General features: G+C 40.0%; 2 protein-coding genes across 5 annotated transcripts; both read left to right on the forward strand.

Moving 5' to 3' along the window:
* Positions 1 to 387: 387 nt before the first annotated feature.
* usp5 (ubiquitin specific peptidase 5 (isopeptidase T)) lies at positions 388 to 14155 on the forward strand. 4 transcript variants are annotated; one of them, XM_005925196.3, is made up of 20 exons: positions 388 to 682; positions 1239 to 1367; positions 1471 to 1534; positions 1640 to 1767; positions 2970 to 3115; positions 4200 to 4384; positions 4494 to 4588; positions 6901 to 7094; positions 7309 to 7380; positions 8158 to 8245; positions 8407 to 8532; positions 8809 to 8962; positions 9127 to 9289; positions 9382 to 9470; positions 10677 to 10862; positions 11182 to 11325; positions 11417 to 11559; positions 12234 to 12384; positions 12519 to 12603; positions 13329 to 14155. In XM_005925196.3, exons 1-20 carry the CDS (start codon positions 575 to 577, stop codon positions 13420 to 13422), a joined length of 2544 nt encoding a protein of 847 aa, XP_005925258.1. In that variant the 5' UTR covers positions 388 to 574; the 3' UTR covers positions 13423 to 14155. The 4 variants fall into 4 exon arrangements, with proteins under 4 accessions (XP_005925258.1, XP_014189964.1, XP_005925260.1 ...); XM_014334478.2 differs by having other exon boundaries at positions 389 to 682; positions 1468 to 1534; XM_005925198.3 differs by having other exon boundaries at positions 389 to 682; positions 10677 to 10805.
* A 116-nt stretch (positions 14156 to 14271) lies between these two features.
* LOC102291111 (hemicentin-2) lies at positions 14272 to 16790 on the forward strand. The gene is made up of 6 exons (XM_014334489.2): positions 14272 to 14444; positions 14982 to 15010; positions 15407 to 15565; positions 15654 to 15791; positions 16328 to 16570; positions 16652 to 16790. Exons 2-6 carry the CDS (start codon positions 14983 to 14985, stop codon positions 16759 to 16761), a joined length of 678 nt encoding a protein of 225 aa, XP_014189975.1. The 5' UTR covers positions 14272 to 14444; position 14982; the 3' UTR covers positions 16762 to 16790.
* The last annotated feature ends 702 nt before the right edge of the window (positions 16791 to 17492 follow it).

The raw sequence follows: 17492 nt of genomic DNA on the forward strand, positions 1-17492 counted from the left end.
GCGCGTTTATTAACGACTCCCGTTGGGTTTGCTTGAGTTTGTCAAATTGGATTTGCGGTATTGATGAGTTTTGACATGATTGAACTTGTTATGTCTGAAGCTACAGTATTTGTACCTCACCCGAGAGGAACCCGAAGTACGCAACCGACGTTACCGTAAATACAGATGTAAAACAACTTTGGTAGTTTGAAGTGAAACTAATAGTTGTTGGTTGTATTTTGAAGAAAGTAATCATTTCTTATAATTAATAGAGCACTAACGCACATTCACATTTTGATAAGGCGACTCGGCAGTGGAAATACCAAGTATAAAATAGTCGTTTTTGCATTACAAAAATGAGAACGCGTACCTGTATCCTGTGGATTACGGTAATGAGCAGCAGCCACTCTGTGTGCGGGACTTCTTTACGGCCTTCCCTCAACACAAGGCAGCGTCTCATGATTCATTCAGGCAAACACAGGCAGCACAACACGGGCCAGACAACAGACGCGCTTCCGAGCCAGGGTATCAAGAGGCTGGGTGTCCAAACTCAGAGCAGGTGTCCCACTGCAAGGTGGAACTAGCGAGCTTCGTCATGGCGGACGTTGGTGAGCTTTTGATGTCGGTTTTGTCCACAATTCGGGTCCCGAAACCCGGGGACCGCGTCCACAAAGACGAATGCGCCTTGTCATTTTCCTCACCGGTGAGCCATTTTTCCTTTTGTAAATCAAAACTTCAGCCGATGGACAGTGTTGCTGTGTTGTATTCCCTTCCTCTTTCGTGATTCACACTAACGTAACGTTTTGCCAGTGCTGTCTCACTTTAATGCTCTGTTTTTCTACGTTTTCCCCATTTCAACTAACTAGCAGGTTAGCCTCAAGCTAAGCTAATAATGCAATGTAATGGAAACTTAGCGGCTATAGCTTGTTAGCTAGCTGTGTGGGTTTAACTGAGTAAGCTGTCAAACTAAGTCAGTCACAACTGTTGCAGGACCATTGATTATGTAAATTTAACTTTGCTCAGTGTGTCACACTTAACAGACAATATTTTTCTGTGGACTTTAAAATAAACGAGCATTGCTTAACAGCAAAGGCTAGCAAATTGACAGGAGTGCTAGTTACTTTCACTGTAGCAACTGATGCTGTGACATGCTTAACTTATAGATCGCATCCAACTTTAATTTGCAAGTCTACTACAAGTGGTGCGAGATAAACAGAGAGGACAGTAAGCATTAAACACTGTCCGTGCTTCCTTTACAGGAGAGTGAAGGAGGCCTGTATGTGTGCATGAATAGTTTCCTGGGTTTGGGGAGTCAGTATGTTGACAGGCATCATGCTCGTACTGGTCAGAAGGCTTATTTGCACATCACCCGGACTCGTAAGGCCAAGGTGGGACACTTTATGGTTAAAATACGGTGATCTAAATTACATTTGTCTCTATCAGCACCATCCTTTTACATGTCCACTCACCTACTCTCAATGCCAACAGAAGGAAGATGATGGTAACTCTGGCTCTGGACACCCACCTAAGAAAAAGCCCACCAGACTGGCTATAGGTGAGTGCATAAGCATGCATGTATTTAAAGAAAAAAGGCTAACTGTATGGGTATCACTTTTTCCTAGAGACATGCTTCCACCCTTGTTCTTTTTGTTCTTTTCAGGTATTGAAGGAGGGTTTGATGTAGAGCAGGAGCAATATGAGGAGGACGTAAAAGTGGTGATTTTGCCAGACAGGCAGGAGGTGACATCCGAGGACCTGGCCACCATGCCTGATGTCGTAAGAGAGCGGGTGAGAGGTCTTGTTTGTTTTCTAGTCTGTTCAGGTTTTCCCCAGGTTGTCTGTATGGCAGTAAATGGTAAGATAAGATGTGCTTTATTAATTTCAAATGTTGGCAATCTCCTTACTATATGCTCAGTTATCAAACAAGATACCTGATGCAAAATAATTATAGTGCCACATCCTGTTTCACAGTGTGGCATGAAATAGGAAACCCATCCCTTTTCTTTGTTATTTATGTTCACGTGTTTTTTTTCCTCATCAAGTTATAGTTAAAATGAAAGGAAATCCACTGATTTGTTTTTGAAAGTTGAATAAATCCATAATCTTTTAAAAGTCTTGCTATAATTTTGTTAAATAATACTGCACCAAGATTTTGACCAAAATAATCATTATGATTTTTACCATAATCACACAGCCTTACATTATCTTAGCAAACAAGTGAACCTTTTCAGCAGTCCTTTAATACTAGAACTTGGGTGACATGCATATAGGTGTAGATTATGATGTATGGTTGAAAAACGAGGCATTTTCTCTTGTTTCCCAATTGAGTTGGATGTGAGCACTCAACTGTGACACAGTCAGATTTAATGATAAGCCGTTTTTGAACACGTCAGCCCCCTAGTGCAAAGTGTGAGATCTCTGGATGCTCCTATGTGTAAATAGTGCAAATAATTGTCCAGAGAATTCACAGTGACAGTGGGCATGATGTGTCCTGCCCTCACATGCTCTGCCTAGGCAGCTGTGTCGCCTAAACCTCACAAGAGTATTTCTGGTAGTGAGAACACGACCAGAGTGGATTATCTCAAGTTGCCTGCCTCACTTCAGACAATGTCCAGACCTGACTGCCAACATTTTCCAGAGTTCATGCTTTTTCTATTGTCAGTTATCAAGTATTTGAAGTTTTATCAAATCACTTAGATTGTAGGTGGTAAGATGTGTATTCTTTGAGTAATGTTTGGTTTATTGTTTTGAGCTGTATTTGTTACCATGGTGGAATAATTTCTGGTGTTGTTTCATGATACTTGCCTGTTTGTTTGTGTGCAGAGGATGCATAGTGCTGCTATATCATCTCTTTATCATCATCTAACCTTTTGCCTCCTTCCAGTCTGTTTGGGAATTTTCTTTTTCTTTAAAGAAAAATTTCTGTGCTTAAGAGCAAGTGGACTTCAAATTAGATTTTCTTGAAATTTGTCCCCCTGCTGTCCACCTAGGTGTCCCTGTCTATGGCGGGTATCATGGCAGCTGACTCGGTGTCTCATACCTTACAAGTTCAGCAGTGGGATGGAGAGGTGAGACAGGAGTCGAAGCATGCCGCTGACCTTAAACAGCTAGACAATGGAGTCAAAATCCCTCCCAGGTGAGGCCAAAGTTCTATTATTTAATAAACTTGCCGTGCAGCAGCTCACATATTCTCTTCAAATTTGATAAAAGATGTGCTGGCTGTTAGGGCTGGGCGATATGGCATAAAATCCATATTGTGGTATAATTTGAATCCTGTGCGGTAATTATATATTGCGATATTCTTTTCATCTGTTTAATATTGATATGTCCAAATGACTGAACAGTATAGAATGTCATTTTAAGAACATTTATTGTGCAAAAGTTTTTTTTGTTTTCTTATTAATTACAAAAATTTTCAAATAATTTTTAAGATATAACCGATCCTTTTCCAAACAATGTAACACAAAAATCTTAAATGACAAATAAAAATGAAGGTAAATGTGAAAAAATCTTTGAATAAAAAAAATACAAGTAAAATATCAGTAAAACACTAAATTCTAAAATTATAGTTGTTTAAGATAAAGTGCAAATGTGCCTTTGGAAAAGATCAGTCTGTTGGTGTGTAGGGCCGTCTTTTGTCTTTCCACTTGACTGACTGGGCGTTTGTGGAGAGCGCAGTTTTTGGCTTTCCTCATATTCCAAAATGTTCTTCGCTATTACTGTACCCGGCATAATTTGCAGAGGATATTTTTCTGCTTAACATCCGGCTGCTTAAACCCAAACACGGTCCATATGACCGACGTCACACCAGTCCCCTTTATGATCACCTCCTCCTCCTCCTCCCCACCTTTAAGCTCCATGCTTGCAACCGCTGCGATGCTTTTGACCAAAACAGGCGCAGCTTGATGACATTATCAACATGCGCTATCACAGTAGAGCGGTATAGTCAAAATCGCTATCGTTGGCCAAATTCATAGCATTTTTACCGCCCTCCCCTACTGGCTGTCTATATGTACAAATCTTATGGAGTTGCCACAGGTGTATCCATTTTAGTCGAGATACTGCCTTTCTACATTTAGAATCCACTGATTCAATATTGATCCTGTTCCCTTTTCAGTAATACATCGTAAAAGAGAGAATGTTGTCATTTAAGCTCTATAAAGGCCTGTTATCTTTATATCAGAAAGTGTGTTTATTGGAGGCTTTCTCTTCTGTCGTAGTGGCTGGCGGTGTGAGGTGTGTGACCTCCAGGAGAACATTTGGATGAACCTGACGGATGGCAAAGTTCTGTGTGGCCGCAGGTACTTTGATGGCTCAGGAGGCAACAACCACGCTCTGCTCCACTACCAGGAGACCGGTTACCCACTTGCTGTCAAACTCGGTACCATCACTCCTGATGGCGCTGGTAAGCGAAAAAACTATTTGATAGTAATTGGTTTCTGTTAATTAAATTTTTTTTACAGAGCTTATGCATGTGTCTGAAGCTCTGTCCCTGTGCTGTTTTGTTTTTCCAGATGTGTATTCCTATGATGAGGACGACATGGTGCTCGATTCCAAGTTACCAGAGCACCTGGCTCACTTTGGTATTGACATGATGACCATGGAGAAAGTAAGTTTTATTTTTCTGCTGATTTTATTTTGGATTTGTTCACTTATCGACCAATGCAAGTTGAGAGCTGTCATATTTCTTCCTGGTTTTTAATGTTATGCATTAGATCAAGGTCGTGTAGATAGAAGTATTGATCAGTCTGCTGCTTTATGATTGGAGTGTTGTAAATTTAGACAGGGATATGGGACTTTTTTTTTTTTTTTCCCCCCTTTCTGTTTGCAGACATCCAAATAATGGTGGTGTCTACTTTTGTCTGTCAGATAGCCATTGATTGTATGGTGTTGCAAAAATTAAGGTCTAAAAAAGTCGCACTGCTACTGAGCTGAAAATACTTAAAAAAGATACTTCTCTTATTGAATATCTCACCCCCTTCTCATCTGGTTTTCATTTATTACTGCTTTTGTTTTTCGCTAACTACATATTATGTTGTTCTTAATATAATAGTGCTTTAATATAATTATTACTGCTTATCATATCGATCTGCTTCCCTTTTTTTCTGCAACACCTGTTTCCTCTTTGAATCCCTGCTGTCTTTTATTTCTTGGCCACCTGCTTCCCCTCTTATGCAGAGTGCAGTCTACACAGCTGTCTTGTCTAAGATGTCTGTACCTCTCACTGTGTACTCTAATGTTATTTCTTTTCTTGCTGATGTTTTTCTGTACACACCTAATGATGCTGCACAGCCGAGGAGGTGAAAGAATTGTGGGATAGTAAAGCAGAAGACAGAATACAGCAGTTAGTTGTATATTATAGTGTCTTGTCTGCCTGCCTGGTGTCATTAATGAGTCATACTGCCTAATCTCGTTTATCAGTTTTCTTAATATAAGAACTTTTCTTTAAGCTTTTATATTAAGGTTCTTGCAAAGCATTTTTCTTTCTTACGCAGCATATCTTCCCTTTACTTGTAAGATAAGATACTTTGTTTATCTTAAGTTGAGAAGTTATGGCAGCACAAATATTAAAGATATGCTATAACATGCTTAAAGTGGAATAAGATAAACTGGCTCAATGAGGCAAAAAATAAACATGCAAACAATCAAAATTAAATTTTGGGGAGCATCAATGAATAAATATCTAAATATAAGTTTGGATTACACAATTGTCTTTCTTATGAAGAAACCATCTTAGGTTAAAGTTCTGCATCATAAACCAAACAATATTGAACTGTGTCATTGTTCTGTTGCAATACCCAATTTCAGCCAAACTTGACTTGTTGGTCAGATTGCCTCATATCTGGCTAGAATACTTCGGTAACAGAGAAGGTCATGGTTGACTTGATGATTGTGAGGGGCCCGGGTTGTATGGCTGCTAAACAAATACAAATCATCAACCCTTTACTGAGCTTGACAGTTGGAACGAGATGTTTGTGCTGTTTGGTTTTCTCAGTATGTGGTGCTGTGTATTACAGTCAAGCATGTCCTCTTTGGTCTGATCTATCCAAAGGAAATTGTTTCAGAACTCTTGTGACTAGTTCAGATGCAACTTTGCAAACCTAAGCCACAGTGCTGTTTTATTTTATTTTATTTTTTTTTTAAGCAAGATTTTTTTTGTTTTCTCCTGGAAACCTTTAAAAACAAGCCATAGATTTTCTAATCATGAAATCAATGAAATTTAATGTTTAACACACTGAGGCCTGTATAATCTGAGATGTAGCATTTGAGTTTTTGGGGCCTCTGAGCATTATGTGGCCTGACCTTGAGGTGACTGCCTACAAATTGTCAAATCCTCTAATTTTATAGAGGTGGTCAATGAGAATCTGTTACTGATAATCAGTTAATCGATTAAACCCTCTTAATTACTATGGAAGCAGTAAGGGTATGCTTGGTTTTTAATTGGACTGCATAGAGTCTTGTATTTAAAATTTTTAATTTGAGTGAAAATTAGCAACAGCTCTAAACTCTGTGTAGCACATCAGTTTCTTGCTTCCCATTAGAAGTAACTTAAATTGCCTTGTCCCTTTTAAATAAATAATGAAATGAAATTCATAGTCATTTGGATGGCCTCTGTGTTAACTGATGGAGCAGTCGGTGTAGTGATTCAAACTGAATTCATTCAGCAACAGCAGGTGCTGCTGGCCTTGGCAAGTAATATGATTGTATTCCTCAGCTAACAGTTCAGTATTTAGGCCACAGAAGCGTTTCTTCACATGGTGTAAACCGATGTTTCATTCACAAACAGTGCAGTCCCTACACTTTTCTAAACCACTCAGATTAACTGAGCTCTGCCTGAAAAGTCCGGAAGCCAGATACAGTCCAGTCCAGGTAGTGTGATTGCAGCCACCATACTTACTGCATTGACTTTTCTGCTTTCAGACTGAGAGGACAATGACAGAGCTGGAGATTGCTGTGAATCAGCGTGTGGGAGAGTGGGAGGTGATCCAGGAGTCGGGGACCACCCTGCGCCCCCTGTTTGGCCCCGGCCTGACTGGCATGAAGAACCTGGGAAACAGCTGCTACCTCAATTCTGTCATGCAAGTGCTCTTCACCATCCCAGACTTCCAGAGCAAGTCAGTAACCTCCTTTTTTTTTTCTTTTTCCTTTTTTTGAAACAGTCACCATCCAGCTGTGTCCAGCATGTTATTTCTTATAGCAAACTGAAATAAAAATATTGCTTTTTAGTCAATATTCACCTAAAAGGTGAAAATTTGTCTGATACTTTGCATTAACATTTAAGATGAATCCAAAGAATTTCCTTCAAGCTTTTCTGTCCGTGCCTCGCAGGTACGTGTCTAATATCGACAAGATAATTGATGAAGCACCGAGCGACCCAACCCAGGACTTCAAAACCCAAGTGTGAGTTTCCTCATTTTAAACTACAAGCTTTTGTGTAATTATTAAATGTCCTCATTTGTACTGCAGGAGAGGGAAAGCGACTCTTTTTAAAATGTTAGACATGTTTTCGTGCTACCTTAGTTTTCATGCACATGTATTTACATACACACATATGGCTTTCTGATATTGGTGTCATACACAGTAAAATCAAATAAGCCATCTGCATAAATATACACAGGCACATTTACAGTGTGCCAGCTGTCAGCCACGAACCCAGTTATTGTGTGCTTTTCTGGCAGCTGCATTTTCAAGTGTGATAATTGTCTTTTAATGTGTAAATACTGCCTTTCTCTTTTGAAAGGCGCTATTTTTAGACAGACTTTCATCGACACCTGTTTGCTGTTATTTCGATAGCACAGCAGAAATCAACTAAAGAGCCTCGCTTCAGAAAAAAAAGAAAAATCCATTATTGTGAAAACAGAAGGTCGACGCAGCTCATGTAACTTGACTCTTTATCAACAGTTTGATATAATAAGATTAAGTCTACTTGCTACCTAATTTTCTTGTTTTCATTAAACTCATATCTATTTTATAGTAAACAATCTCTGCTTTTCAGTAGCTGCGCAGCGACCTTTCAACACAGATAATAATATCAGCTCCATGATTAGATTTTCCAGATTGTTATTTGAAATAAAAATGTAAAAAATACATCTTGGTCTATATTTAAATCCACCTTCTGCATGAGGCTCTGGCATCCCGTTGGATGTGCATCTTGTCAGCTTTGTTTGTTTATTACAGAGCCAAGCTTGGTTATGGTCTGCTGTCAGGAGACTATTCCAAACCAGTACCAGACCCAGGAGAGGAAAATGGTGCAGCTGAACCCAGGGTAAGCAGAAGGAATCAGTCATACTGGATCCAAAAAACTAGGTTTAAAAAAAATATCCGTCCCTTATGCTGGGATTATCGCTCAGAAGTGAGTGAGACTATAGTACAACCAATGATGACTCCCACAACTGAGAAATCCTTCTTCTCCGGCTTTGCTTTCAGGGAGACCAAATCGGAATAGCACCGCAAATGTTCAAAGCACTTGTCGGGCGGGGCCACCCGGAGTTCTCCACCAATCGACAACAGGATGCTCAGGAGTTTTTATTGCACTTCATAAACATGGTGGAGGTAAAGTATCACTCTCATTGTATTTTCTTATTTGTTTGTTTTTTGGCCTTTTTCAACATTATTGGATAGACACAATGAAGAGAGGACAGGAAAGTGGGGGCAAAGAGAAGGGGGAAGACATGTGGCGAAGGGCCGCGGGTCGAACTCGAACACGGGCCGACCGCTCTCAGCCGTGTGGCATGTGGTCGCCCGCTCAAAGCACTGAGCTAAAGTCTTGTACTTTTACATTTTTTCCTTATTATTTTGTTTTAAATGTCCATTTTCTTCATCCTACAGAGAAACTGCCGCTCTGGGTCCAACCCGTCTGAAGCCTTCAGGTTTCTGGTGGAGGAGCGGATTGTGTGTCAGCAGACACAGAAGGCCAAATACACACAGCGGGTGGATTACATCGTCCAGCTGCCCGTGCCCATGGACCAGGCTACCAACACAGGTGAGCAGCGGATGAGGACAATCTCTGCAACATTAACATTTAGTTCTTTCCAGGTATTTAGACTTGAGCATTTCATTAAAGAGAAACCCGTTATTATTATTGTTGTTATTATTATTATTATTATTATTATTTTATTTTATTTTATTTTATTTTTTAAATAACAGAAGAGCTTCAGGAGGCTGAGCGCCGCCGTGAGGAGGGGGACTCATCAGCTCCGACAGTGCGTGCACAAATCCCCTTCACAGCGTGCATGGCGGCTCTCAGCGAACCAGAGATCCTCACGGACTTCTGGAGCTCGGCTGTTCAAGCAAAAACTACTGCTACCAAGTATGAAGAGAGACGCCCTCATAATGGAAGTAGTGAACTGGAACAGATTTTAAAAGATCTTTAGTAATGACAGCCTTTCTCTCATTTATCAGAACGACCCGCTTTGCCTCTTTCCCCGACCACCTGGTTATCCAGATTAAGAAATTCACTTTTGGTCTTGACTGGGTGCCTAAAAAACTGGGTGAGCAAAGATATGGTTACATTTTTGTTTTGAAAACATGTTTTGGTTTGTTTTTTTTTTGTTTTTTTCTTCTTTATAAATTTCTGTGTACAAAAATGCATGCCAGAGGGGTTTACTATGAATCAAGTTTGTCGTATCCAGGCTGTCTTTGAGTTAATTGGCTTAACAAAGCATAAAACTCAAGTAAGGGATTAGGGGTATGAACTCTTTGTGAAAGTAGGTGTTTGAAAAGTATTTTACCTTTTTATTTTATTTTATTTTTTTTAGCCGAACTGAGTGTCACCTGCTTCAGTCAGACATTATTAGAAAAAGAGGTGATGGAGATCCTACAAAAATGGGCTGTTTATTTAAAAAAACAAACATTAAATGTAATAAGCCTACGCTGGTGCTGCAAAATAAAATAAGAGAGCAATGCTACATTGTTGAGATTTCAAAGGCCATCCATACATCTATTCATCCCTCCTATGTGAAGTCATGTTATGGTAGTGGCAGGCTAACCAGGGTATTCCAGATGTCCTTCTTCCCAGCAACACTTTCCAGTTCTTCTTTAGTGATCTGGAAGTGTTCGTAGGCCATATGATATATAATGCTTCCAGTTAGCTCTTGGTCTACTACTGGGTCTCCTCCCAGCTCGACAAGAAACTAACTCAGCTGGTTCCTTTAAACACGAAGGAGATCCTTCTGGATGTCTGAGCTCCTAACCCTGCAGACAAAACTCATCATTTGATCTTTACACAAAACCCATAACTCATAACAGTAGTACGAGACAGTGCCTACATTACTACTGACCCCTCATCACTTGTGAATGGGAACTCTATCGCCACTCTGAGGATGAGGGTGTGCAGTTTTTGGTTTGGTTTTTTGGTTTTGTTTTTTGGTTTTTTTTGTGGGGGAGTGGTTGTCTGTTTGTTATTGTTTTCAAATACTTGCTGCTTCTGTGTAAAACAAAATATTTAAAAATTGTAGATGTGTAACATTTAAAATTTTGCAAAAAAATGCTTAAAATATTTTGATTACTGAAACGGAGATTTCTCACTAGGGAACGACCACCACAACATTGCAACTGCAATAAAATCAAAATATATTGTTTTAAAAAAAAAAACCCCACACATTATTAGCCATTGACAGGAAGTTGACATTTTGAATAGTACTTGATGATGAGTGACTTCAGGTGGTTTGTAATAGTGTGACTTTTCTCTAATGCAGACGTGAGCATCGATGTTCCTGATACTCTGGACCTGAGCGGGCTACGTGCAACTGGGCAGCAGCCAGGGGAGGAGCTTCTGCCAGAGGTGGCCCCGCCCCCACTCATGACACCAGATGTGGAGGTTAAAGGTATCCTGGGTTCCCATGGCAACGAGGAGGACGACTCGCTCTACTCCCCACTGCTGTGTCAGTCTGTCATTTCTGCTCTTTCCCTCCTCCCTCTCACTCTCATTCGCCCACCTTTGTTTCCTTCTGTTCTTTTTTTTTTTCTGCCTTTTCTGTTCTCACGCGTCCTTCAGTTGCCTTTTTAAAAAACATTTTTTGGTTCAAAACAAGGTTTTGGTTCTGTTTCTTTCTGAGCATCAGTTTAACTTTACATTAATATAAGTTACAACATTTCATTTTCGAATTTTTTTTTTTTTTTTTTTTTTTCCTTTTGTAAATCTTGTGCTGTTGTACCAAAAACGACATCCAAGTAATTCAGCTGTTTTCAACTCTCTCTTAGCTCCAGTCCTCGATGACTCCACTGTGTCCCAGTTATGTGAAATGGGATTCCCACTAGAGGCCTGCAGGAAAGCGGTGTATTACACGGGGAACACTGGAATTGATGCTGCCATGAACTGGACCATGAGCCACATGGATGATCCAGGTGTGTAGACCAACAGTGATTTGCCAAAAATCAAACCATCTCACTATGACTGTTGCTTTTCACATCTTCTTTTACTTCTGATTGGCTGCAGACTTTTCTGCCCCCTTGGTGTTGCCTGGCTGCAGCTCTGGACCTGGAACCACACCCACAGAGAGCCTGTCTGAGGAGCACCTGGCGACCATCGTCTCTATGGGCTTCAGCCGAGACCAGGCAACCAAAGCACTTCGAGCAACGGTCAGTTTTTTTTTTTTTCTCTCTTAAAGGGCTTGAGCCTTAAAAGAGGGGATTTTCTTAATAACATCTGAGGCACACAGTTTCTGCTGTCTCCTTTTTAATCAATGAGAAGAAAGTTAGATTACAGAGAGAGGGAGGATGAACTCAGGGCTGCAACAAGTGCAGTAGTAAGTAACATCTGTAGTATATAAAAACACCAGACCAAAGCTGCCTACATGCAGCATGAAAGCTGTAGCTTGACATTACATGATCTATCTGTCTTGGGGTGGGACATAGGGTATTGTTTGAAGTTCACTGACACACCTTGATTGTGAGCACTTGGTTGGATCGATCTTCCTCCCTCTTCAGGGACTCCTGAAAGATTCTTGTAAATGGTGACGTAGTTCTGACATTACCTCATATAGCTTAGCCTACCTAAAGGTGTTTGGCACACATTTGAGCTTTGGGAGATGGTTGATGACTCGGAGTGCAGCCAAACACAGCAGCTACTTCTCCCCAGAGCAAATACTAACAGCGTGTTAAGAAATCTTTGTGTGCTGCTCCTGTCCTCTAATGGTCTTTCATCAGCTGTCTTTGCTCTCTAACAGTTAGACCCTTGGAAGTATTTGTGATCAACAGATACTCAGCTTTACGCTTAGAAAGTATTTGACTCTTGACTGGTGTTTGTCACACAGAGTAACGTCCTGGACCGGGCAGTAGACTGGATCTTCTCTCACCTGGATGACCTGGAGTCCATGGATGTGTCTGAAGGAGGGCGCTCAGCTGCAGAGAGCGAGGGTGGCAGGGATCCTCCACCTGGACCCCGCGTCAGAGACGGACCAGGAAGTAAGTCCATAGGAGGAGACGGAAAGAGGAGAAATAATCTTTATAATCAGATCGTCTGCTCACGTTAGTTTAGACTATGTTAATAAAGTGCTTTAATGTGTTACAGTCAATCTCTTTTTCTCTTGTTTGTCCAGAATATGAGTTGTTTGCATTCATCAGTCACATGGGGACGAGCACCATGTGTGGCCATTACGTTGCCCACATCAAGAAGGACCAGCAGTAAGTATTTTAGACACATTGAGGTTCGAGATGGTGGTTCCTAACATTTCTCATGAGTCTCTTTCTGCTGCGTATTCAGAACTTTTGCTCAAACACGATCAGTTCCAGTTCCTTAAAATGTAATTTCATACTTTTTCAGATTAGCTTAGCCAGTCTTTCATGTTCTTATTGGCTTTTACAAGACTTCTTGTTGTTTAAGGAATATTTCACAGTTTTGGTTGGAAATTTTAAAATCACCTGTCATAACAATAAAAATACCGCAACAAAATAACTGTGATTTACTGCATTCATGTCCCCACTTGCACAAAGAAATTCCTGAAAAACTTTTTATTAAATGTGCTTCCTGGTCCCTGAATTTAATTTATTTTCTAGTGCAGGCTAAACATCTGTAAAGAATTGCATTGAAATGATAAAGTAGCTTCAGCAGGGGGCACCATACTCCACATCTACTCTGACAAAACTCATTTCATGGCTGCTGATGTGCACGGTCTGACGTGTTAATCTGTCAAAGAAGTGAAGGTTTGAAGGATTTATATCCATCTGTCACCAACATAACTAAAGGAAAAATGTTTGTTTCATGTCTGAATAATGAAAATGGATCAATTTCTACTGACTACCTGCTTTAATGTGTTATTATGACATCTGTACCTGAGTTGTTCATTTGGAGGCAGCAGGTGCTGTTAAACAGGCCTTTGTAAACTGCATTTTCTCTTTGTGTCTCACAGATGGGTGATCTTCAATGATCAGAAGGTGTGCGCTTCAGAGAAGCCTCCCAAAGACCTGGGATATCTCTACTTCTACCGCAGGGTGGCTGAATGAAGCAGAGCAGCGTTACACTTTAGGGGAACGAGAAGATACGTGAACGCTAACAAACACCCATGACAAAATTCATAGTTGCACTCCACCAAGCTCTTGCAAAAGTCCTGGCACGCTTCACAACTGACAAAAGTGTAAATAAGTCTCTCAGATTGCGTATTACACACTCAATTAATTGGTGCAGATGTACAGATGAGATGTTGGGCTGATATTTTTCTTGAAATCCTCTGATTACAAACCACAGGTCTGTTCAGAGAGCAGGTTTGGTTTGTTTCCTGGGCCTTGATGATCGGTCAGCCATCTGTTCAAGTTTAACTCGCAAATGATTTCCGAAAACCTGCTTCAGGGAACAAGTCCCAAACATTAGCGACTTTGAGTCCCTTCACTTGTTTTGTTAACCCCGACTATTGATTTCCACTGCCATCAGTAGTCACTGCCGCCTCCGGTCCCCTCTTCTTTCATTGGATGATTGCAGCTTGGTGTCATCACTCCTCTACCTGTTAGTGAGGACAAAAGAGTTAAACACCTACAATAAGAGAAAATGTCAGTGAATAAAAAAAAGAATAAAAACAAATGTGTGTTACAAAAAGGAAAAGCACCAAATCAGCTTGTTTTCCTTCAGTTTGGTGAGGGTGATATCTGGGTGATTCTTGTTTTATTTTGTTTTTATTTTTGAACAGAAATGCTTTGTTACTTCTGCTGTGGCAAATAAATAATTGTCTTTCTGTCAAATAAAGTGTGGTCTGTCCTTTTGCATTATGCAGCTTCTCTTTTTTATTTTCACATCCTGATTACAGACAAAAGTATGATGAACTGCCGTTTTCTGGTGACAAATGTGCAGTTTAAGCATTTATAACTTGGGTTTAGAGTGACTTAAACTGCACCCACCACTACCAAAGAATGGGTTTCTCTTCAGATGCTCTCAAACCTCTTTAGTATTTGTGTCTTTGTGCTCATGTTGTTGAAGTGAAGCACAGAGAGGATTCATTAACTGCTAAAAGACACAGAACGTGCTCAGAATTAAGGTAAGTGCTCAACCTTTTATTTAATTAACCCCAATTAAATCTCATTTTCAACCCTGGTGCATATAGATGGTTTAATATTTGAGGGTAAAAGACTTAAGTTGTAAATCTATGTTTTTGTCAGTTATGGGGAGTAAACAAAAAATATCTTCAAATGATCCAAACTAGTTTCATGTATACCTCTAGATGAGTTTTGGCTTTCTTTGATGTAAATGCGATTTTATTTTATGAGAATTTGACTCACTTTACTCAATTTTAACTTTCTTTTAAAAGCTGCTCCTTTCTGCTGAACATACGAAGTTGAAGCAGTTTTATAGGAAACAGTTTAAATATTGTTTCAGACAAACTAAAAGCCACAAAGAGGTTTTTTTTTTTTTTTTACAAGATTAATATTTTTAATAAGTGACACAGGATGGAAGTAGATCAGAGGGTGTGGTGGTTTCTTGGTAGAAACTCTGTGGCCATGTATGAAGTGACATGTTCATGTTTAATTTGTTTCATAGTTTAATCTCAACGGTAAAACATTTTTTAAACCCTCAGAATGAAGATGCCGGTGTGGTTTGTGTTTGGTGAGTAAAGATACTTCTGTAAAAATACTGTGAAGGCCTGAACAGACTGAAAGTGACGTCTCAGCAGTGAGAAGGGCGTGAAGGAAAATTGAAGCTACAGAATAATGAGTCACAATGGGAAAGAAGAGGGCAGTGGTCACTTCGGTGGCCATCACCTTTTAAATTGTTCCCGTTTTGGAAGTTGCCTTGTTGTTGCCTTTCTGGTGTTTCTCATGTCGTTTTGATTTGGACCAAAGCTGGTGAAATGGCTTCAAAATGATTTTTGCTTTCAAACGGGACAGATTAAAGTTTAACTGACTTCGTTATACTGGGATTGTCAAGTGTTCCCTTAATATTTTGAGCATTTTTGATGTAACTAAGCGGAGTGTTTGTTGACTCCATTTGTCTTCTTTTCAGTGCTGGGTGCACTCTCTGCTGCAGGTGAAGTTTTTGTTGCAAAAGTCGGGGAGAAAGTCACATTGAAGTGTGGGGTCAGCAGCTACAGACGCTCTCTGCAGTGGCATCATGGAGCTGATCTTCTTTTTAGTGTTTATCATATAGGCTTCCCTCGCAAAGGTACTTTAGTATCTCGGAATGCTTAACAGTAAACATCAGTATGTGATGATTACATTATATTAGAACATATTTTTATATTCTGTGTTAGGCGCTGCTGAACTTGTGCAGAGGTCAGTCGTGAGACAGACGAATCTGGAAATCTCCAGTGTGAGAGAAACAGATGCTGGACGGTTCACATGTTCGGCAGATGGAACACGTCATGAACATACACTTTCTCTGTTCTCAGGTAAACAGTTGTGCGATTTACTCTTGTAGGTCAGTTATAATGGAAACACACACACACACACACACACACACACACACACAGGAACATTCTAGCAATTTTACCATGCTTTTTAGGGGACAATTCAAAGTAGCAGAGAGCAAAATCCAGATTACAGTACTGAAAGTTCAAGTCTTGAAACCATAGAGTCCTACATTTCCCATAATCCAACATCCATCACAAACACATAATTTCCTGTTAAATGTTTGTACTCCATACGAACATCATCACCTCTGTTCAGGGACTCGAGGTGGGCAGTGATGGGGATGGCAGATGTTTAAATTAACTTAGTTTAAAAAGCTTGTACAATCTGGCCTACAGTGTTTTGCAGTGCAGAAATAAAGGTTGCCATTTTTCCACTTGGTTGTAGTAAACTATCGTCTTTTTCTGATGTTATGAGGTTTTTCATGTGTATAATGAATTTGGATCAAGTCCCTTGTTCATCATGGCCTCCTCTCTCTCTTTATGCTTCTCACTGTGTCCTCACCTCCTGCTGACAGTGTCGGTCTCTGTCACTCCCTCTGCCGATCTCCTGCTGGGCAGCGAGGCAACGCTCCAGTGTGACGTGAAAGGTGTCATTGAAGGTTGTGAAGTGAAGTGGAGGAGCCCAAATGTAGATTCACCCGAGTGGTCACCAACAGCTCAACTCAAACCTGTAACAAGCTCACATAATGGGACCTGGCAGTGTATCATCACCTGTGGCAGCAATCAGCTTAGTGAGCATCTGACCATCAAAGTCCAAGGTAATACACAGATACTGGAAATGAAGACTCCTGTATTCCACTGTGATCAAAAGAAAAACAAACGTGTGTTTTCCTTTCCAGAGCCGCCTCCTACAACATCAACAACAGCTTCACTGTGCAGCTCGAAGGATAGCCCAAAGACCATCTTTGCCATTGTGTGCTCAGTTTTGCTTTCTTACTTCCTGCTGTGATTAATAAATAATTGTTTTTATGTCAAACTGTGTTCTTATGTGTTCATTATGAATTTCCTAAGTCTTATTCTACGTAACTATATTAAAAGAGGCAAAATGTACTCAAACTTAAGGGCACAACCTACATTTTAATAGAGGTAATATTTAATTTAATGTGACTATCCTGAAAACACTTTATTTCTGTTCTAAAACAGTCCAAATTACTGGCCGAGCCACCAGTTTCAGAACAGACTGAATATTTAACGTCTTTCATGAATTGATCCATGTAAGGAGTCTTAAGCTAGAAGCTTTTAAACAAGAAGAAACATCTGTCAGACAATCTGAGGATGAGATCAGGCACAGTTAATGCATATCTAATATAAGTATTTCCATCACAAGTACACAAGGAAAAAATAAGAACTTCTTAATTATTATGTTTGTCATAATTCTGACTTCAGTTTTGTTAAAGCTATTCTACTCCTCAAGTGAAGCTGGATAAGTATAAACATCTACCTTACCTGGGAGACTGGCCCAGCTAGTATACTATGAACATTGAAATTGTGGCCCTTTATATACACAGTGGCACGCACACACTATGGAGGGTATGGCCCAGTATGGTTCTCCTTAGGTCTAGTTTTAAATAAAATAGTTCCAGTTCATTTCTCTGGAAAATGTTCCCTAAACTTGATTTATTTATTTCTGGTGCACAATCTGCTGCCTGACTGCAGATAATTTATAAAGTAATAAATAGA

Source organism: Haplochromis burtoni, unplaced genomic scaffold (genome assembly GCF_018398535.1).
Source record: "Haplochromis burtoni strain Fernald_Lab_line unplaced genomic scaffold, NCSU_Asbu1 Contig_80, whole genome shotgun sequence".
NCBI classification, from domain to species: Eukaryota; Metazoa; Chordata; class Actinopteri; order Cichliformes; family Cichlidae; genus Haplochromis; species Haplochromis burtoni.